This window comes from Aquarana catesbeiana, linkage group LG08 (assembly GCF_042186555.1).
Source record: "Aquarana catesbeiana isolate 2022-GZ linkage group LG08, ASM4218655v1, whole genome shotgun sequence".
In the NCBI taxonomy this organism is placed as follows: domain Eukaryota; kingdom Metazoa; phylum Chordata; class Amphibia; order Anura; family Ranidae; genus Aquarana; species Aquarana catesbeiana.
The window spans coordinates 126495700-126519110 of NC_133331.1; the positions used below are offsets into that span (position 1 = coordinate 126495700).

The 23411-nt window shown below is 42.9% G+C and overlaps 1 protein-coding gene across 1 annotated transcript in view; it reads left to right on the plus strand.

The window, feature by feature from the left end:
- The window catches only part of FAS (Fas cell surface death receptor), a 111643-nt gene that overhangs the window by 36841 nt on the left and 51391 nt on the right, over positions 1-23411 (plus strand). The window contains exons 2-4 of the mRNA XM_073596364.1: positions 12137-12305; positions 21846-21983; positions 22751-22859. Of these exons, the coding sequence (XP_073452465.1) occupies positions 12137-12305; positions 21846-21983; positions 22751-22859 (416 nt within the window). The remainder of the gene's footprint in view (positions 1-12136; positions 12306-21845; positions 21984-22750; positions 22860-23411) is intronic.

A 23411-nucleotide genomic window follows, 5' to 3' on the forward strand; every position in this document is an offset into this window, starting at 1 on the left:
AAGATGGTTTTATATATATATATATATATATAATATAATATATTATATTTTTTTCTATTCTGTTCTATTGTTTTTGCATGCTATTCTTATTTTCTATTCTATTCAAAACTTTTCTATTGGAATTCGATTTCATTCTATATGAAATTAGAATTTCGCAAAATGGTTATATATAGTTTACTGCTTCAAATTCGGTCAAATTTTTTTCAAATGCGGTAGAATTTTTTGATAGTTTTTTTTCGAATGCGGTAGAATTTTTTTAAATTGGATAGTTTTTTTTCGAATGCGGTAGAATTTTTTCGAATTTGATCGTTTTTTTTCGAATGCGGTAGAATTTTTTCGAATTTGATAGTTTTTTTCCAATGTGGTAGAATTTTTTCGAATTTGATAGTTTTTTTTCGAATGCGGTAGAATTTTTTCGAATTTGATACTTTTTTTTCGAATGCGGTCGAATTTTTTCGAATACGAATACGAAACTAAACGAATCCCAAAAACAAAAGTAAAGAATGCAACTAATTTAACTAAACGCATTTAAGTTGCCAATGGCAGGGCTTACAATTAGGGGTGCCCAAATTCAATGTCATGAAAATGGGGGCATGATCCGACCAGGAGATCGGATGGATCCGCGCATCGTCGATAACCCGTAAAGTGGCATTGTTGACAAAAAGATAATCAATATGTGAGTGCATATGATGGGGTGCAGAATAGAACGTGTACTATCTTTCCCCGGGATGGAGAGCCCGCCAGGAGTTTGAACAGGGCATACCTTCTAGCGATCTGTCGAAAGAGTTTCGATTCTCTAGAGGCCCTGGTCTGTGAGTTTCGGGGGTTTGCCGCGTGGTGGTTGTACACTGATGAGTGGGACAGATTAAAGTCCCCTCCAACTATCAGAAATTCGTTGGACGTTCGAAACAGGCGTGCAAATACCTTAGTGAGGAAGTTGATCTGATGGGAATTTGGGGCATAGATAGTGCATAGGATGACCAACTGAGTCCGCCACTGTCCGCGTAATATAATGTAGTGTCCCCTTGGGTCAATATAGGACTCAGAACATTGAAAGGGTGAGCCACGCTTGAAAAGGATAGCCACTCCCGCGCACTTACGGGGGTTAAATGCCTGATAGATTTGAGGGTAACCTCTGGAGGCAAACGCAAAGGAGTCCCCTGAGTCTCCCGAATCATAATAATGTCTGCCCCAGAATGCCTAAACTCAGTAAGCGCCAGATGTCTCTTCCTGTTGGAGTTCAACCCATGGACGTTTAATGACATTACCTTAGTCATAGTGATGGGTATATGGAAAGAAAAAAATACTTAGCTGATCCAGTCGCCGGAGTGCCATGGTGCCAAAGTGAGGAGGATGCCGAGAGCCGAGGGGCTGTGCGGATGATTGTTAGGATCATGAGTCGAGCCGGGGGAAGGGTAAAGAAGGGGAAAGTAGAGGCAGGAAGAGAAGAGAAAAACAAGTCAATAATGTGCACAATAATCATAATAGACATTGCATACAAATTCTGCATGTCCTGCAAAACGCAGGATTAACTAAGTTCCAGTAGGTCCGACCGGCCAGAAGTAAAAACAACAGGCCGGGGGGACGTAAGGGAATAAAGTGAGGATACTCTAGAAACAACAATAAAACTTTAAGGGAACTCTAGGGAGTAAACCACAGGGGGGTCCGGTGAGCGGAAGAACAACCACTCAGATCTTCAATCAGAAGCGCCCATTATGCTGAGGAAAGTAACAGTGGGGGGCCTAGGGGAGCATGAACATATGTTAAGGGGTGGGCCAAAGAGATCAGCATAAGGGATGTGCTTTTTGCGGCTGAGAGAGTAAAGTACTGAGAACTTGTTCTCTACAGTCCTTTTTAGACTTGGCAGTCTTATGGGGGGAGCCTTGACCCCGAGAGCGCTTGGCCGGAGGGACCCTCTGCCAGACTGAGGGAGGAGGGGGTGGAGTAGCAAGCAAGTCCCATTCCTGGAGCCAGGGGACAGGGAACCCAAAGGTATCACAGAAGGCCTCCAAATCTTTGGGGTAACGTAGAACAGCACTGTCCATCTCTCCGCGCTGTTAGGCTGAAAGGGAAGCCCCATCGGTAGATGATATCTTTTTCTTGCAGCAAGAGAAAGGGTTGCAGGAGCCTGCATTTCTGCAAGGTAATCCATGAAAGATCTGGATAAAGCTGGATTTGTGTATTGGCGAAGACCACCTTCCAAATGGATCGAGCTTTTCGCATGATGTCCTGTTTTAGCGGGTACGAGTTGACTTTGCAAATTACATCTCGTGGTTTAGAGACTGGTCCCTTAGGACGCAAAGCACGATGAGCCCTGTCCATTTCTATGGGTTTATTTGGGGGATCTCCCAGGAGGTCGTTAAATAGGGTTTGCAGGATGGTGTGTAAGTCCTCTGGACCCTCCGATTCAGGTAGACCTCTGATTCGGATGTTGTTCCTGCGCCCCCTATTGTCTAAGTCCTCTACATGGCGTTGCATATCCCTCAACAGCATACGATAATCTGCACCCTGCAATTGAGTACGATGCACTGCTAGTTTGGTTTCCTGGATTTCTTCCTCCGCCATCTCCACCCTGTCAGCCATGTGTTTAAAATTAGCTTGTAGTGCTTGAATTTCAGCTCGTCAAGTAGATTTAACATCTTCAATTAATTGCCTAAAATCCTCCTTGGTCGGGATAGCTTGAAGATAATCTTGCCATGAGGGAGGCGGTTGAATATGGGGGTCCGGTGTCATCTGGCGAGGGGCATATTGAAAAGCAGGTGTTTGCTGATATGGCAAAAAAGTCTCGGTTTGAGCCTGGGCTGTAGACCGTGGCTGGAGGCCCCATGTGCTATTCTCCACTAAGGGCTGTGGCTGCAAAGGAGGTCGTCTCTGCGATTCCCCCACGACCGTAGAAAGCAGGGGGCTAGCAGCTTGGGCATATGTAGCAGCACGGTCCCGATCCCCTCCTACTAAGTCAGAGCTCCCGGAGCGAGATTGCCTTTGTTCTTTAGGGGGGGGGCTGGGGCCTGGTAATAGGCCTGCTGTGGTGTGTGTTGCCCCTGGAGGCCTGCTGGATGGAGCCCAGTGTCCTGCGTGTACAAAGGAGCTGGCGGGGGGGGGAACCTCCGAATCTTCAGAGGAGGTGGGGGAGCCGGGGGCCGCTGCCGACATGCCTGGATCCGAGGCCGTCCACAGCAGCTGTGGAAAGTCATCTGTGTACTGTGTGCAGGAGGCTCCAGTGAGGCCTAGTGGAGCGAGCTGTGTTCCCTGGAACAGTGCCTCCTGGGAGGCTGAGTGGGGGGAGAGACACACTGTGCCCTTCGATGCGGTCTGCGGACCGGGTGAAATCCAGTCCAGTGGAGGGGAGCTCTGTGGATGGGTTAGAGCCTGGCGTCCCGATGACTGAGTCCTCATGGAGGAGGTGGAGGAGCCCGCCGGCGCCATTTTGTCCATCCCGCCGGCCGGCATGGAAGGGGCTGTAAAGTAACCCCTGGGTGTCGCCGATGTGCCGCACGGAGGCTGGGATGATCCCCGGGCTTTAGTGGATTGGGTTCTCCTTGAACCATCCATATGCAGGTGTAGTAAAGTCCCCAAATTAGGCCTTGTAGCTGTGGGCTGAGAGGGAGCTAATGGCTCACACGTCCATGCAGGTCGGCTTCCGGTCACGCCCCCTATCTTCCATTCTAATGAGCAATGCAGTGCTAATGTCCATAAAAGCTGCTAAGTGGGAAACAGGCACCAACAGTGGTGCTAAAAACAACCTGAGTCCAAAAACCTCCACTGAAAAGCTCTAGAAAGGACCATGGGTATAAAGTGCGAATGGCAAGTATATGGCAGGTGCAAATGGCAAGTGGATACACCGTGAGGTGATTCAATGACACCAGTAAAGTAGTAAAAACAACAGGAAGTTTATTAAAAACAGTTCAAACAATAATTGATAAATAATGAACAGCCCTGGTACTCAATGGTAAAATGACCACACTGGATGTCAGAGCAAAGCAGAACTCACTCCGTAGGCATTCTCATGCGGGAAGCTGGCTGTGCCTCGGTTGGGCATTGTTGTGCTGCGATGTTGTGAGCCAAGGTGCTCTCCAGGGATGGCTGCATGAGGATGGAAAGTCGACCCAGATGACAGGGGGGACCTGGCGCACCTGGCCGGAACCTCCTGGAAGGAATTTTTCCCCCTGCTGTAGAAAATTGGAACATACTTTGCTAGGGTATTATACCTTTCTCTGGATCAACTGTGGGTTAAGGATTGTGCATATAGGATTGTATAATTTTTTTTTTTTTTTTAGTTGAACTAGATGGACTTGTGTCTTTTTTCAACCTGACTAACTATGTAACTATGACACAGGGAAAAAGTATTGAACACATGAAAAAAGAGAGGTGCAAAAAGGCATAGAAAGCCAAGACACCAGCTGAAATCTATCAGTAATTAGAAAGCAATCCTGCCCCTTGTCAGTGCAAATTAATCTCAGCTGGTTCAGTCTCAACTGATGGCCTATAAAAAGGTGTCTCATTACCAAGGTGCATTTGCAACCTTATTGTTGCAAAACATACTGATGGCATTGGTTTTCAGAAGAGGTGTCCAAGAGCCAAGGACCACTTGTGGAGCACTTCAGAAAGACCTGGAATCAACAGGTACAATTGTTTCAAAGAAAACAATTATTAATGCACTCAACCGCCATGGCCTGTATGCACGCTCACCACGCAAGACTCCATTGCTGAAGAAAAAGCATGTTGAAGCTTGTTTAAAGTCTGCTGCACAACATTTAGACAAGCCTGTAAAATACTGGGAGAATATAGTCTGGTCAGATGAGACCAAAATTGAACTCTTTGGATCCCATAATACACACCATGTTTGGAGGTCAAATGGCACTGCACATCACCTCAAAAACACCCCCATACCAATAGTGAAGTTTGGAGGTGGGAACATCATGGTGTGGGGCTATTTTTCAGCATACAGTACTGGCAAACTTCATATCGTTGAAAGAAATATGAATGGAAAAATGGACCAAGACATTCTTGATTAAAATCTGCTGCCATCTACCAGGATGATGAAGATGAAACAAGGGTGGACATTTCTGCAAGAAAATGATCCTAAACACAAAGCCAAGGAAACTCTCAACTGGTTTCAAAGAAAGAAAATAAAGCTGCTAGAATGGCCCAGTCAATCACCTGACTTGAATCCAATAGAAAATCTATGAAAAAAACTAAAACTCATAGTTCATAGGAGAGGCCCACAGAACCTTCAGGATTTGAAGACTAATTGTGTGGAAGAATGGGCCAAAATCACACCTGAGCAATACATGGGACTAGTTTCTCCATACAGGAGGCGTCTTGAAGCTGTCATTAACAACAAAGGATTTTGTTTGAAGTATTAAATACATTTCAGTTGGCGTGTTCAATAATTTTTCCCTGTGTCATTCCATTTTATTACACATAACTTCATTTCTGAACTTATTTGTTTTGGTTTCTTTGTATGTATGAATTGCATGGGTTGTTACCGACATGTGGTGAAAATTTCATGTCAATAGCACCTTTAGAAATATATTTACCTAGAAAAATGGTGACTTGTTCAATACTTATTTTACCAGCTGTATATTATACTGAAGTCCTGTGCGTAAGACTTGTAGGATACTGAGTACTAGTAAATGTAGTGAAGCTTATGCAAACATGTCACTTTAATAAAAATGCCACATCCGCCAAGAATCCTCCATTGCTTAGACTTACCTTTACCACCTCACTCCTGCCATTCTGCTCCCTCCTGGTGGATTGCAGAAACCCCAATACTCCTGGTACAGGAAAGCAGGTAACATGCCTCCCGACTCTTCACAATGCAGTTTTAGGGACTTGTACAGCAATTTGTAAAGCCCCAATGCTGCTCCATGGACCTGGAGGGGAGCAGAGCTAAATGTAAGCATAGGTGATGGAAGCGCCTAGTGTAAGGTTGGGGAAGGAGAGGGTGAATTTGAGATTTTATTATAAGTGACAAGTTTACTATAAGGGTAAAGGAGCTGCTAGAGGTGTAGAGCATGACTTGTACTGTTGTAGTATTAACCTAAACTGTATAAAGTAATGTTAGAGTATTAACCTAACCTGCATGTAGTACTGCTGTAGTACTAAACTGACCTGAATGTCATACTGCTGTAGTACTAACCTGACCTGTACATAGCACTGTTATCGTACTAACCTGTATGTGATAATAACAGTCTTGTGTGTGTGTGTGTGTGTATCTGTTATACTAACCTATCAAGTATGTAGTACTTCTGTATTACTAAGCTGACCTGGATGTAGTACTATTGTAGTAATTGCATGACATTTGTGTGGTACTATTGTAGTACTAAGCTTACAAGTATGTAGTACTGCTTTAGTACTAACATATGTGTGAACTGCTGATTGTTGCCATGCTACACAGTTGGACTCTTATGCCCCATACACACGATCTGACTTTCCGACAAAACATGGAATTTTGTTTGAAGGTTGTTAGCTCCAACTTGTCTTGCATACACATGGTCACACAAATGTTGGCCAACAATTACGAATGTAGTGACGTACAAGACGTACTACATGGTTTTTCAGCTCTTTAGCGCCACCCTTTGGGCTCATTCTGCTAATTTTGTGTTAGTAGAAGTTTGGTGAGTGTTGATTCACGCTTTTCTTTTTGCGTTTTTCATTTAGCGCTATTATTATTATTATTATTCTTAATATCACTTGAAAAAAAAGCCTTTGAAAATTTGTTTGCAATAACTTCATAAGTATCACCAGCAAAGCAGCTAGTTTACAAAACCAGCCACTTCTGCTTTTGAGCATGCGTGGACTTTTGTCCGACGGACTTGTGTACACACGATTGGAAAGTCTGACAACAAAAATTTGTTGGCGGAAAATTTGAGAACCTGCTAGCCAACATTTGTTGCCGGAAAGTCCGCCAAGAAATGTTTGATGGAGCATACACACGGTCGGACTTTCCGCCAACAAGCTCACATTCAACATTTGTTGTCCGAAAATCCAATCGTGTGTACGGGGCATAACAGTTACATACATAGTTACATAGTTACATAGTAGGTGAGGTTGAAAAAAGACACAAGTCCATCAAGTCCAACCTATGTGTGTGATTATGTGTCAGAAACTAGACATCTACTTCAACATGCTCTGCAGTCTGCAAATGTTTCCTTCTATGCATATGATATCTGATCCTAGATTGCCTCTCTCTTTTCCTGGTCTGAACAACTCCCCAAGTGCCTAGAGAATATTTTTGTTCTCCATGATCTGACTAAACGCCTGATGCCCATGGTAGCTGGGGGCCCAGGCCACCTGATGTGTCATAATGGGGGGGGCTATGCTTGTACCAACAGGAGGGTGATCACTTCTCCTAACCACCACCAACTCTGTGACCAGGTTTACACTTTATTGATAACGTATATCTGATGTGCACAATTTCACCTTTACCTCATGGTGCACTGTGGGGGTTTCCTTTGCTCCACACTTCTTGCACTCACAGGCTTAGTCAGGAAAGAAGCATAATTATAGTGGTTTTTCTTTGAACTTTACTGAAGTATCAAAAATAGGTACAAATAATAGGTCATGGGGATGAAGCTAAGGGGAAAATAATACTGGGAGTATGCTATAGGCCTCCTAACCTGAGGGAGGAAGGGGAGACAGATCTCCTATCACAATTTGGATTAGCAGCAAGGATGGGAAGTGTTATCATAATGGGGGATTTTAACTATCCAGACATAGACTGGGCGCAGGGAACCGCGCATTCATCTAAGGCTTGCCAGTTCCTAAATGTCTTGCAGGACAATTTTATGGGTCAGATGGTAGACGCACCAGCTAGAAATAAAGCGTTACTGGATCTACTGATTACCAACAATACAGACCTGTTCACGGATGTGGAAATACGGGGCAATTTAGGTAACAGCGATCACAGGTCAATTGGCTTCAGTATAAATCACACAAATAGGAAACATAAGGGGAATACAAAGACACGGAATTTCAAAAGAGCCAACTTCCCTAAACTATGAGCCTTGCTAGAAGGCATAAATTGGGATAAAATCTTAGGAACAAAGAACATGGAGGAGAGATGGGTTTGCTTTAAAAGCATATTAAATAAGGGCATTAGCCAATGCATCCCATTGGGTAATAAATTTAAAAGAGCAAACAAAAGTCCTGGATGGCTTAACTCCAATGAAAAAATGCATATAAAAGCAAAGGAGAAGGCCTTCAAAAAATATAAGGTTGAGGGATCATCGTCAGCATTCAGACTTTATAAAGAATGCAACAAGAAATGTAAGGGTGCAATAAGGACGGCTAAGATAGAACATGAAAGACACATAGCGGAGGAGAGCAAAAAAAATCCCAAGAAATTCTTTAAGTATGTAAACAGTAAAAAGGGAGGACAGACCATATTGGCCCCATAAAGAATGAGGAAGGACATCTGGTTACAAAGGATGGGGAGATGGCAAAGGTATTGAATTTATTCTTCTCCTCTGTCTTCACGAATCGGGGTCCTCTAGTAACCAAAACAGAGGACAGAATAAAATTAGACTTGGGAAACTTAACATTAATAAATCACCAGGACCAGATGGCTTGCATCCGAGGGTACTTAGGAAACTCAGTCAAGTAATTGCCAGACCATTGTTCCTAATTTTTACTTACAGTCTACTGACTGGAATGGTACTAGCTGATTGGAGAAAAGCCAACGTACAGTAGCACCAATAATAAAAAGGGCCCAAAATACATCCCTGGGAATTACAGAGCAGTTAGCCTAACATCAATAGTATGTAAACTCTTGGAGGGGATGACAAGGGACTATATCCAAGATTTTAGTCATATGAACGGTATCATTAGCAGTAATCAGCATGGATTCATGAAGAATCGTTCTTGCCAAACCAATCTATTAACCTTCTATGAAGAGGTGAGTTGACATCTAGATAAAGGAAGGACCGTAGACGTGGTGTATCTGGATTTTGCAAAAGCATTTGACACAGTTCCCCATAAACGTTTAATGTAGGGTGAGTACATGGAAACTGGCTACAAGGGTGAGTTCAGAGGGTGGTGATAAATGGGGAGTACTCGGAATGGTCAGGGGTGGGTAGTGGGGTCCCCCATGGCTCTGTGCTGGGACCAATCCTATTTAATTTGTTCATAAACGACCTGGAGGATGGAGTAAACAGTTCAATCTCTGTATTTGCGGACAATACTAAGCTAAACAAGGCGATAACTTCTCTGCAGGATGTGGAAACCTTGCAAAAAGATCTGAACAATTTAATGGGGTGGGCAACTACATGGCAAATGAGGTTCAATGTAGAAAAATGTAAAATAATGCATTTGGGTGGCAAAAATATGAATGCAATCTATACACTGGGGGGAGAACCTCTGGGGGAGTCAAGGATGGCATGCAATGCCAAGCTGCTGCTAACAAAGCAAACAGAATATTGGCATGCATTAAAAAGGGGATCAACTCCAGAGATAAAACAATAATTTCCCGCTCTACAAGACTCTGGTCCGGCCACACCTGGAGTATGCTGTCCAGTTCTGGGCACCATTCCTCAGGAAGGATGTACTGGAAATGAAGCGAGTACAAAAAAGGGCAACAAAGCTAATATAGGAAAAAAGGGGGGAGAAGGAATGGAATTGAAGACCAATTCCAAATGAAAGCAATTCATCAAAGAGGAACAGGCAATTAACAAAAATGTATATTATGTTTATTAAATGATTCACTTAAACACCAATCAATTCACTTAAACACCAATTTGAAGTGCCTTCAAACAAGCCCGGGAACTGGATGACTATATGCACTGCACTAACCATTGTACCTTCCAATTCAACATCACATTCCCCGAGCATCACCATCTGGATCTGACTGGCGATACCATGTATGTGGATGGAAGATAGCCTGACCAACTACCTGGAGATGGTACGAGCAAGATACGGCTCCTCTGTTTGATCGGTGTCACATTCCAGTGTCTACATTTGGGTGAGATCTTACCTTTTATATACCCAGCATGGGATTGCTGCATTTATCTTCAAGCACCGCTCTCCCCTAAAGCGCTGATGATCTGATCGAGTCAGTTATTTATTTAAGCCTGCTCCAATCCTCCAGTATCTACAGCTCTTTATATACAGGAACTTCCCCCCATGATATCAGTTTCCCACGGTACTGAATGTCTATTGTGAACTTTGCACACTAGGACTGCAGTTTTCGCTGCCCCAGCAGCAAGTCGGTCACCTTCAGTTCCCTTTATTGACATCCACACGGTGGACGTGAGTTCCAAACGGCTGCATTACCATCCACCTTCCCCCTACTTGAAATCAGCTTGTATGCTGATATTTACTAGGAAAATCAGCTTCCTGTTAGATGACCCACAAGGAGATATCATCTTGTATTTGCATGATAGGAGGTGTGTATGGTCTTTTTTTGTGGTGGCCATCTGTGTTTGTTCAAGACAACGTTGTCTATTTTATGAATTGGTGGTGGTACCTGTTTTTAAACTATATTTTTTGATTGGTGTTTAAGTGAATCATTTAATAAACATAATATACATTTTTGTTAATTGCCTGTTCCTCTTTGATGAATTGCTTTAATTTGGAATTGGTCTCCAACTCCATTCCTTCTCCTCCCTTTTTTTGATATGCGTAATTAATTCAGAGGAACGCACCTGTGTCATTGCCTGAGTGCCATTGGTGTAAGCAATTATCCTAATTACATACAGGCGCAGACGTTACTGAACCTCTGCCTGTTGTCACAACACTGTTAAGCAGAACCATTCAGTTCCTTTTTACCCCTCTGTTGTTTCCATGAAAGCTAATATAGGGTCTGGAGGACATTAGTTATGAGGAAAGGTTGCGAGCACTGAACTTCTTCTCTGTGGAGAAGAGACTCTTGAGAGGGGATATGATTTCAATATACAAATACTGGTGACCCCACAATAGGGATAAAACTTTTTCGCAGAAGAGAGTTTAACAAGACACGTGGCCACTCATTAAAATTAGAAGAAAAGAGGTTTAACCTTAAACTACGTAGAGGGTTCATTACTGTAAGAGCGGCAAGTATGTGGAATTCCCTTCCACAGGCGGTGGTCTTAGCTGGGGGCATTGATAGTTTCAAGAAACTATTAGATAAGCACCTGAACGACCACAACATACAGGGATATACAATGTAATACTGACATATAATCACACACATGGGTTGGGCTTGATGGACTTATGTCTTTTTTCAACCTCACCTACTATGTAACTATGTAACTATGTCATATAATTCCACACAGTTGGTAATACAGTCCAAAACATGGTATAAGTAATTCCACAACTGTTATAAAACTGCACCTCAGCCATACCTATTCTGACAAGAAATTGTTGATTGTCTGGGTTTGTTAAAAACAAGGATGGAGTAACAAACATACATGTGGTTTTGGGGAGAAAAGGGTGGGATTTGAAAGTATTAAAGGTGAAACTAAATATTCTTTTTTTATTAAAGTAAAAAATATGTTATACTTACCAATTCTGTGCAATACTATCCCTTACCTCTTCTTTGGCAGTCTACCACTGGCGCTGTCAGCTCCTCCTTCCCCCAGGTGCCTCCTTAGCAAGCCAGATGCTAAGGAGGTGCTCTTGTGCATGTGCTCCTGAGGGCGGGCCGTGTACATACATAGGCACACACAACTCAGTAAGCCAGGCCCCCACTTCCTCCTCAGAAGAGTCTGACTGACAACAGTAGGAGCCTATAGCTTCTACTGCTCTTAGTGTTTCCTGTGGAACTAGGAAGTGAGAGGAGCAGTGCTGCAGCTGGAACAATGATGGATAGAGTTGTCAGGCATGTGTTTAGGTATGGGGGTGGGTAAGATAGGTACTGTGGAGTTTTTACTTTATTGAAGAGAATGCATTAAGGTAAAAGGTAAAAAAAAAAAAAAAACATTTTGACTTTTGAACCACTTTAAAATGTCCAGGTTATAGATTTTAAAGTTCTGGGGTATGCTAAAAATTATAAAGAGAATATGATTGCAAAGGACAGTGTTGGATAAGACACATATTGATAACACATTTACTATAATTTTAGGCAAATCTGGGGAACCCTGGTAGAGAATTCCAGATAACAAACACCATACTGGTACTTTTATAAATCAAAAAATGAAAGGCTTTTTCTCATTTTTAGGTGATCATTCAAGGCAAACTTGTTTTATCTATGAAACTCCTTCAAGATTCCTCAGACAAATATATGAAGGAAAAACACGATTTATCTCACAGACTTTTCAAAAGACAAGTGCCGTGTAAGGAGGGGGAATATCTTGCAGGGGGATTTTGCTGTAAATTTTGTCACAAAGGTAAGTTTAACAAAAGTTTATTCTCAACACACCAGGTGGTCTTGTTAAAAATGAAAATCCTAACACTGTCCCAAGTGTCCTTATTCTGTTAAACACTCATGCCGCGTACACACGGTCGGACTTTTCGTCTACAAAAGTCCGACAGCCTGTCCGACAGACTTCCGGCGGACTTTCGGCGGACTTGCAGCAGACTTTCTAACGAACGGACTTGCCTACACACGACCACACAAAAGTCCGACGGATTCGTACGTGATGACGTACACCGGACTAAAATAAGGAAGTTCATAGCCAGTAGCCAATAGTTGCCCTAGCATGGGTTTTTGTCCGTCGGACTAGCACACAGACGAGCGGATTTCGGGGTCCGTCGTAGTTACGACGTAAAGATTTGAAGCATGTTTCAAATCTAAAGTCCGTCGGATTTGAGGCTGAAAAAGTCTGCTGAAAGTCCGGAGAAGCCCACACACGATCGGATTACCAGCCAGCTTTAGTCCGTCGGCGTCCGTTGGACTTTTGTAGACGAAAAGTCCGACCGTGTGTACGCGGCATAAGGCCGGGTTCACACTGGTATGACATGGAAGTTGGACGACTTCTGTTCGGACTTTGCCCTACGACTTCATGTCCGACTTCCATGTGACTTCAATGAATGGGATCCGACTTTGATCCGACAATATCAGGCCCTTTGAGTCTTGTATGAATCTTGAGGAGGGATCCCATGCCAAAATGTAAAAAGCAAAAAACAAAAAAAAAAAATGGTGTGGGGTCCCCCCAAGACCAAATCAGACCCTTTGGTCTGGTATGGATTTTAAGGGCAACCCCCACGCCAAATGAAAAAAAAAAACACATTGTGTCCACCTAAAATCCATACCAGACCCTTATCCAAGCATGCAGCTCAGCAGGTCAGGAAAGGGTGGAGATGAGCAAGCGCCCCCCCTTCTGGACCATACCAGGCCACATGCCCTCAACATGGGGGGTGGGTGCTTTTGAACAGGGGGGCTCTGTGCCAAAGTACCTGGTCCCTATGTTGATGGATACAAAGGGCCTGTTCCCAACAACCCTGGGTGGTGGTTGTTGTGGTCTGTGGGCGGGGCTTATCAGAAGCTGGAAGCCCCCTTTAACAAGGGGCCCCCAGATCCCGGCCCCCCACCCTATGTAAGTGAATATGGGGTAGTCAAATATAAATAGAACCAGTCACAGGTTTCTGACAAAGTCCTTTATTAAAGTAGCTCCAGCGTATCTTCGTCCTCCTATTTCTTCTCCCTCTGATTTCTTCACTCTGGTGATGTCTTCTTCCTCCGGTTCTTCTTGCTGCGTTGATGTCTTCTTCCTCTGGTTGTTCTCACTGCGTTGATGTCTTCTTCCTCTGCCGATTCTTCCTCCGGTTCTTCTCGCTGCGTTGATGTCTTCTTCCTCTGGTTCTTCCTCCAGTTGTTCTTGCTGCACTGATGTCTTCTTCCTCTGCCGGTTGTTCCTGCGGTTCTTCTTCCTGTGCTGATGTCTTTTTCCTCTGCCGATTCTTTCTCCATTTCTTCTCCCAACGCTAGCTACTGCTCTTATGTTAGCTCCGGCATGTGCCATTATTTATGAAGCCATGGGGCGTGACCATAGTGACGTCACTGCCCAGGGCATGATGGGGAAGTGCCGCCACAAGGGGCGGGGTCTCCAAATGACATCACCAGATGGCCATGGTCCATGGCTTTATAACTAATGGCATACGCCAGAGCTAACATAAGAGTGGGAGCTAGTGCCAGGAGAAGAACTGGAGGAAGAACCGTTAGAGGAAAGAGAAGTCAGCGCAGCATGAAGAACCGGAGGAAGAACCAGAAGAAGAAGACATCAACGCAGCGAGAAGAACCAGAGGAAGAACCGGCAGAGGAAGAAGACATCAGCGCAGCGAGAAGAACCCGAGGAAGAAGACATCAATGCGAGAAGAACCGGCAGAGAAAGAAGACATCAGTGGAGAGATAAGAAATCGGAAGAGAAGACTCACTGGAGCTACTTTAATAAAGGACTTTGTCAAAAACCTGTGTACTGGTTTTATTTATTTTTGACACTTTTTGGGGTGAATGGGTAGGGGTACAGTTTACCCCATACTCATTCACATAGGGTGGGGGGCCCCCTTATTAAAGGGGGCTTCCAGATTCCGATAAGCCCCCCGCCCACAGACCTCGACAACCACCGCCCAGGGTTGTCGGGAAGAGGCCCTTTTCATCAACGTGGCTACAAGGTGCTTTGGGGTGGGGGGCGCAGAGCGCCTCCCCCGCCCCACAGCACCCACCCTCTTTGTTGAGGGCATGTGGCCTGGTATGTTCTGGGGGGGAAAGGCACACGCTCGCTCCCCCCTTTCCTGACCTGCAGGCTGTGTGCTCAGATAAGGGTCTGGAATAAATTTTGGGGGCCAACATTTTTTTTAAAAAACGGCGTGGGGTTCCCCTTCAAGGTCCTCAGAGCACAAGTCGCATGCCAAAGTCAGATCAGTTTTTATGATGATCCAACTTTGATCCAACTTCAATGATATTGAATGGGCTGAAGTTAGACAAAAGTCAGACCAAAGAAGTGCAGGAACCTTTTTCAAAGTCGGACCAACTTGTGTCGGACCAGTTAAGATGGCTTTCATAGGGAACCATTGATTTATACACGTCATGTGACATGTGCTCCCAAAGTTGGACTGTATGTCGCACCAGTGTAAAACAGGCCTAAATGATGCACTCAAACCTAACCCCAACCTTTCCTGAATCCTCTGCACTTTACTTAAAGAGGTTGTAAACCTCCATGGGGAAGTTGTACCTATAGGTAGGCCTAGAATAAGGCTTACTTATATGTACTGTAAATATCTCCTAAACGTGCACCATTCAGGAGATATTTACTGTTTACTGTGCCGATGATGTCATTGGCGCATGTGCTCTGAAGGAACGGCCGCCTGTGCCATTTCTTCAGGCGAGTGTGTCGTGACCGGCGGCTCCTGCACACATGCGTGGAAGTGACGTCACGCGGCTCCAGCCAGTCACAGAGCTGGAGTCCACAGCCCTGGAAGATAGGCAAAGATGGATGCTGCCTGCAGCAGGAATGACTCAGGCTTCGTTTGCAGGTGTCACATAATGTACTAGTATGTGATGAATACTAGCACATTATGCCTTTACCTTGCAGGGAAGAATTAAGGAAGAAAAACCCACCAGAATTTACTTCCTCTTTAAAGCAGTATTAAACACTAAAGCAAACATTTAATAAATTGCAGTTTACCCGTTCTTAGATGTGATGGCTCCATTAGTTTCCTTTTTTAGGCTTTCTTTCTTCTATCTTCATCTGGTAATTCAAGCAGCAAGCTTGTTGTTTTTTGACAGCACCAAATCTCCAGCAGAATATATCAGTTTACATGGATGAGACAAACCACTTATCACTGGCAGGGGTGATTAAAATGATCCGCTTTTTTTCATTAATGCAAAACCTTTATCCCAAAAGGAAAAAAAAATCTGTTTGCTGTAACTGATTATAAAGCATGAGCTGGAGTTTAGCTTCAATTTGTTAGGGTATCTAAATTTGCTAATACATTAACACTCCCCTCCCCCCTAGACTGATTGCTGATGTGCCTCCTCTCCTCATTCCTCCAGAGTTGTGTCTCACTAATACTGAAGGTATGTTAGAGGCAAGATCACAAGGTGAAGACAGAGGGGAAAAAGCCAAAGAATAGACAACTGATGCAGCCACCACATCTAATGATTGTTAGCTGCAATATATTACATTTTTGGTTTTGGGTTTAAAACCACTTTATTCCCTAAAATGTTCTTTTACCTCATAGCTTCTCCCCCAACTCCTAACCCAACCTTCAAACCTTAACCTGACCCTAACTGTTTACTCTCACTGTAACTATACTTAACCAAGTCCCTAAAATGATTGCCCTATACTTAACATATCCCAAGCTAACCCTAATTTTAACCCTAACAGTTGAACTAGACCTCATAATCCTAATATTAAAGTGGGAGTAACACCCATCTCTAACTTTTACCTATGGGTAAGCCTATTAAAAGGCTTACCTATAGGTACTGTAAAAATCTCTTAAATGTGAACCGTTTAGGAGATATTTACTGTACATGCTGCCAGTGACATCACTGGCGCATGCGCTCTGAAGGAACAGCCAACCAGGCCGTTCCTTCAGAGTCCTGTGCCGTGAATGACATCATCGCGGCTCCAGCCAGTTACACAAACAAAGTTTGCGAACCCAGAAGAAAGACCGGGTGAAGATGGGAGCGACTGCAGCGGTCACAGCGCGGCGCTGGAATGCCTTGTTTTCAGGTAAGTTTAACCACTTACGGACCGCCCGCCGTCGTTATACGTTGGTACTTTGAAGAGGAATATCATTGTTATGGTAGCAGCTAGCTGCCATAACCCTGGTATCCTCTTCTTCATCTGGCGGTCCGCTTCAAGATAAAAGTGGTCTCTGCTGCGAATTCGCCGCAAGGTCACTTTTATCGGCAACGGGAGAGGGGCCCCCCTCCCGCCGCGCTCTGGTGCCCTCCGCCTCTTACAGGAGCCGTCGGTAGCGGCGGAGGCCATCAGATCCTCTCCCTAGCCTGACATGGAGACGAGTGAGGGGAAGATGGCCCCCACCCATCTCCATATCTTTGAAGGGTGGAAGCAATGTCAAAACGTCACTTCCGCCCATAGCTCTTAAAGGGACATTATTTTTTTTTACATTTTTTTAAATGACAAATTTTTTTATTTATTTTTTTATTGCATTTTAGTGTAAATATGAGATCTGAGGTCTTTTTGACCCCAGATCTCATATTTAAGAGGTCCTGTCATGCTTTTCTTCTATTACAAGGAATGTTTACATTCCTTGTAATAGGCAAAACGTGACAAATTTTTTAAAAAAAAAAGAACAGTGTAAAAATAAAAAATAAAAGGTAAAATAAATAAGAAAAAAAAGTTTTTTAAACGTTCCCCTGTCCCGCCGAGCTCGCGTGCAGAAGCGAGCGCATACGTGAGTAGCGCCAGCATATGAAAACGGTGTTTTAACCACACATGTGAGGTATTGCCGTGATCGGTAGAGTGGAGGCAATAATTCTCGCCCTAAACCTTCTCTAACTCAAAACATGCAACCTGTAGAATTTTTTAAACGTCGCCTATGGAGATTTTTAAGGGTAAACGTTTGTTGCCATTCCACGAGCGGTCACAATTTTGAAGTGTGACATGTTGGGTATCAATTTACTCGGCGTAACATCTTTCACAATATAAAAAAAAAAAATGGGCTAACTTTACTGTTGTCTTATTTTTACATTTAAAAAAGTGTATTTTTTCCAAAGAATGTGCGCTTGTTAGACAGCTGCACAAATATGGTGTGACAGAAAGTATTGCAATGACCGCCATTTTATTCTCTAGGGTGTTAGAAAAAAATATATAATGTTTGGGGGTTCTAAGTCATTTTCTAGCAAAAAAAAAACAAAAAAAAAAACAGTTTTTAACAACTGTAAACTGTAAACAACAAATCTCAGAAAGAGGCTCGGTCCTTATGTGGTTAACATAATGTGCTTGTATGCAATGCATATGAGCACATTATGACATTACCTTGCAGGGTAGCAAAAAAAAAAAAACCCAACAGTTTACTACCACTTTAAACTACTGACACAACCCTATTCCATGACTTTTATCATTCAATCATGTAAAGAAAAAAATACTGTTTTTTTATTTTTCTTGCACATGATTGGGTATTTTTTGCAATGAGAGTTTTCACCACATTCACTAAGCTAAAGAAAAATTCTCTTTGCAAAGTGCAAATTCCCCTGCAATGTGAACACCCTATTTTCCTTTTGTAAATCAACCCTATAGGCTCTATCCATTAAATTGTTTTGTAAATTGAAAGAGTACAATAGTCAGAGTTTACAAATCACAACTCTGGGGTTAGAATCCCTGCCCCCTATGATGCTATTGGCCTAATAAAAAGTTAGCATGCTTCTTGGTGCACTTTACTAAATCACTAAATTCAATAGGTAAGTCTTCACAAAGCGCTAATTGGCCTTTACACCCAAACTTGCAGCCGACATTACAGAAAAAAGTGGAATGGAAATCCTGCCTCATCTGAGCTCTAAGGTCTTATGCACACAAGAGAAAAAAATGCCACAGGTGCATTGTTACATATGGAACAATGCACACATCTGTGTAAGGATCAGTAATACCGCGATGAGTACAGAGCAATAAAATAAAAATAGAACCTTTTACATTTCAGTGCAGTAATTTACGTAGGTACATGTGTATACATATGTGCATAAAAGCAACACTGGCAACTAGAAGAGGATAAAGAATATTTTTACGCATGTATACACACATTTACTCAAGGTCTTTATGGAACATTTTACTCAGGATCTTGTTGACAGAATATCAGTAAATTCTAAACTCAAAAAGTGAAAGAAAGTCAGCAGTAGAGAAAACAACCTACTGGCAGCTGGAATAAAAGGTAAATATATAAGCCGCCTATCAAATCTCTGTATTACATAGTTAGTCTGGTTGAAAAAAAAAAAAGTCCATCTACAGTAGTTTAACCAATAATGTGTGTAATGGTTTGCTCAAACATGTGTACCACAATATTAAAAAGATACACCCATACATGCATACTGCATAACGCAGCAACCATGCATATACAGCTAGTAAATAAGTATTGAATTTGTCACCACTTTTCTAGGTAAATATATTTCTAAAGGTGCTATTGACATGAAATTTTCAACACATCCATGCATACAAAGACACCAAAACAAATACGTTCAGAAATTAAGTTATGTGTAATAAAATGGAATGCCACAGGGAAAAATTATTGAAAAAGATAACTGAAATGTATTTAATACTTTCTACAAAATCCTTTGTTGGTAATGACAGCTTCAAGATGTCTCCTGTATGGAAAGAACTAGTCACATGCATTGCTAAGGTGTGATTTTGGCCCATTCTTCAACACAGTCTTCAAAACTTGAAAGCTCTGTGGGCCTCTTCTATAAACTCTGATCTTTAGTTCTTTCCATAGATTTTCTATTGGCTTCAAGTCAGGTGATTGGCTGGGCCATTCTAGCAGCTTTATTTTCTTTCTTTGAAACCAACTGAGAGTTTCCTAGGCTTTGTGTTTGGGATCATTGTCTTGCTGAAATGTCCACCCTCGTTTCATCTTCATGATCCTGGTAGATGGCAGCAGATTTTTATCAAGAATGTCTTGGTCCATTTTTCCATTCATCCTTCCTTCAGTGACATGAAGTTTGCCAGTACTGTATGCTGGAAAACAGCCCCACACCATGATGTTCTCACCTCCAAACTTCACTTGGTATGGGGGTGTTTTTGGGGTGATGTGCAGTGCCATTTGACCTCCAAACATGGTGTGTATTATGGCATCCAAAGAGTTAAATTTTGGTCTCATCTGACCAGATTATATTCTACCAGTATTTTACAGGCTTGTCTAAATGTTGTGCAGCAAACTTCAAAGCGGAGTTCCACCCAAAAGTGGAACTTCCGCTCATTTGTCTCCTCCCCCCTCCGGTGCCACAATTGGCACCTTCAGGGGGAGGAGGAAGCGAAGAAAGGTATCCTGTTCCCACTTTTCGGAGCCAGGGCTGTGGCTGTTGACGTCACCGCTCGGCTCCCTCCTCCTTCCCCTGCCACCGGGCCAGTAGGAGAGAAGAGCAAAGCCTCGCACATGTGCAGTAGGGTTCCCGGCGTGAAGCCGTAAGGCTACACTGCTGGGTTCCCTTACCCGCAATGGCACCGGCAGCACCCGACAGCTGATAGAAACATCAGCCGCGGTGCTGACATCGCTGGACTCCAGGACAGGTACGTGTCCTATTATTAAAAGCCAGCAGCTGCAGTATGTGTAGCTGCTGGCTTTAAATTTTTGCAGCAGTGGGTGGACTTCTGCTTTAAACGAGCTTCAACATGCTTGTTCTTTAGCAATGGAGTCTTACGTGGTGAGAGTGCATACAGGTCATGGCGGTTGAGTGCATTACTTATTGTTTCCTTTGAAACAATTGTACCTGCTATTTCCAGGTCTTTCTGAAGCTCTCCACAAGTGGTCCTTGGCTCTTGGACAACTCTTCTGATAATTCTTTCCACTCCTCTGCCAGAAATCTTACGAGGAGCACCCGGTCGTGGCCTGTTTATGGTGAAATTATGTTCTTTCCACTTCCGAATTATGGCGCCAACAGTGCTTACTGGAATATCAATAGAAATTCTTCTGTAACCAATGCCATCAGTATGTTTTGCAACAATAAGGTTGTGAAGGTCTTGAGAGACCTGTTTGCTTTTACCCATCATGAGATATTTCTTGTGTGACACCTCATGATGAGACTGAACCAGCTGATATTAATTTTCACTGACAAGGAGCGAGATTGCTTTCTAATTACTGATAGATTTCAGCTGATGTCTTTGCTTTCCATGCCTTTTTTCACCTCCCTTTCTTCACGTGTTCAATACTTTTTTCCTTTTGTCATTCTATTTTATTACACATAACTTAATTTCTGAACTTATTTGGTTTGGTTTCTTTGTATGTATGGATTGCGCAGGTTGTTATCGACATGTAAAAAACATGTAGAAATTTCATGTCAATAGCACCTTTAGAAATATATTTATCTAGAATAATGGTGACATGTGCAATACTTATTTTACTTGCTGTATAAAAAGATGAGAAATTGTTATATGAAATATAAAGTCTCTAGCCTTCACCATTGAGGTGGTCTGCGATGGTCATTAATGGTCAGCGGCTGGGTCACGCTCTTAGTGGTGCACTGAGAGGCTGAGACAGCTGCCGGTCAGGCATCTGGGTGGATCCTGACATTATTGCTGGGATACATCCAGAGACTGGGCCAGCTCAGTGACGTCAGCCGACAGCAGGCATTAGCTCATGCTTGGCTGAATCTGGGTCACAGGAGTCCAGAAATAAATGCACTCCTGTGACCCAGAAGAGAAGTATGACCAAACACACTTTGTCCATACTTCTGTTTTAAAGGATAAGTTCACCTTTTCCAGAAAATAACATATGCAGTTGTAGCACCCTCCTAGCATAGGATGCTAGGTAAATTCAGTTTTGGCTCCTACTGTAGTCAAGGGAGCAGTGATTGTTTGTTCTGCTCTGTTCAGGGTTTCACAAGCTGGGAGTTACAGTAGATTTCTTCCCCCTGCATCTGAAAGAAGCTTCCAGGAGTTGGGGAGGGAGATTCAAATGAGCAGCCTGAATATTTATCATGGCCTAGCCAATCCCTTGAGAGCAGTGTCCAGAAGGCTGGGGGCGGTGATAAAATGTCTGAAGCCCTGAAGAGATTGTCTTTTCTTGGCAGGGAGAAATTCAAAGCCTCAGGGGCTACTGTCCTGAGGCCGCCTGGGAACTGTGTAGCTGTTCTTTGAGGTCTCAGCTGTGGCAGAGCTGAGGACCAGGAGTAATCTTCTGAGGAGCTGGCTGTAGGATTTCACCATAATGAACACGTCCCACTAGATAAGACCTTCTTCCCTATGTAACATTTATACTGACAGTGACACCCGATGATTATTATAAGAGACATTTTATTTCTGCCTCACTTAAAGGAACTCATGCAACAACTGATTGCACTGAACCAAATGGACAGCCAGTGTGTGAAGAATGTACCGAAGGGGTAGATTTCATGGATAAAGAAAATGGTTACCCAGAGTGCCAAAGATGCCGGAATTGTGATAGAGGCGCAGGTGAGTAGTTATTAGTAAAAGATCTTCTATAGCCATAAATGCATCTACATTACCAAAATGAAAAGTATAGCTTCACTCTTTGGCCATATGCCAGGCAATGAATTATATTCCTCAATAAAGCCACCAGCATCACCCCACCAGCAATAAGAAACAGGAGCAATGCTGGAGGCAATTTACAGCACACACTAATTTTGGTAGCATAATTAATAATGAGAAATATATGTCCCTTGCTAACAAACATTATTTTTTATCAAGTTGTTATGGGTAAAGTTCCGCTTTAACCCATAGCTAACACTTTGTGATTGCTGGTGTACATATGCACAGTGGGTTTTCCCATCATGTACAGCTTGGGGTTTTTTTTTGCAGTATGTTTTGTAGTACGTTGAAAAAAATCCTAAAGGACTGCATCTCTGATGTGTTGGCCTGCATTTTGCCATTAAAAATAAAAGGTCAAAGCAGTGTAAACATTCGAGCAGTATTAACTGTACATCAATGCAAAATGTGGTAATGCAGGTATTCTGGTGTAAATGCAACATCCATAGTGGAATATTTACTGAAACTGTACACAGAATTTGGTGTAGTTCTGCATAGTAACCAATCAGATTCTAGGTTTTATTGTTAAAGATCAGTTGAACAAGCTGAGGTTAGCTGATTGTTTACTAATATGCACAGCTGCACCCGATGTTATAGTAAATCTCCCCCATAGATTCTAATATTGTTTAATTTTATTTCTGTTGATGTATCTTTGTTCTTTGATTTACTTGCAGGTCAAGAACAGCTACATCCATGTACAATAATCCAAAATACAGTTTGCAAATGTATAGAAGGTTTCTTCTGTTCTGACGAGAACTGCAACCGATGTCAACGGTGTACACGGTCAGTGGAAAATATCTATATATTTTTTTTTATACTGTATGTAAATTTGGCATTGGGGGTGCAGAACCATTTGTCCCGGTCAGTGTCAGGCACCACTGCTTTAAGAAGGATATTCTTTACTTTGGGGATCCCTCTCAAAGCACTCCCCCAATGAACGGTATACGGGTTGGTATCAGGATGGCAGGGGGAATCGCCTTCTCCCTTTCCTGATATAATGGGCTGGTTGGGCAGGGGAATTTTTAACATTTAACATTTAAGTAACAACAAAAAGTAAACACTCAAATCAAAATCAACACACTTCATCCTTCAAATTTAGTCTAAAAACACTCTGTAGCATGACATCAACACCCTCACATTCTGCTAATGTTTACCTATCACCTGGTGCATTGCTGGGTTTAATATGAATATGACAAATGTGCAGCCAATCCAAGCATTTATTGACAGCTGTATAGTTATGTCATTAGCTTTGTTTGTCTTCTGTTTTTTTGCTCAGTCAGCCGCAGCAAATATGTGAACATCAGCATTATGCTGCAGTCATTTTTTAATAGTAAA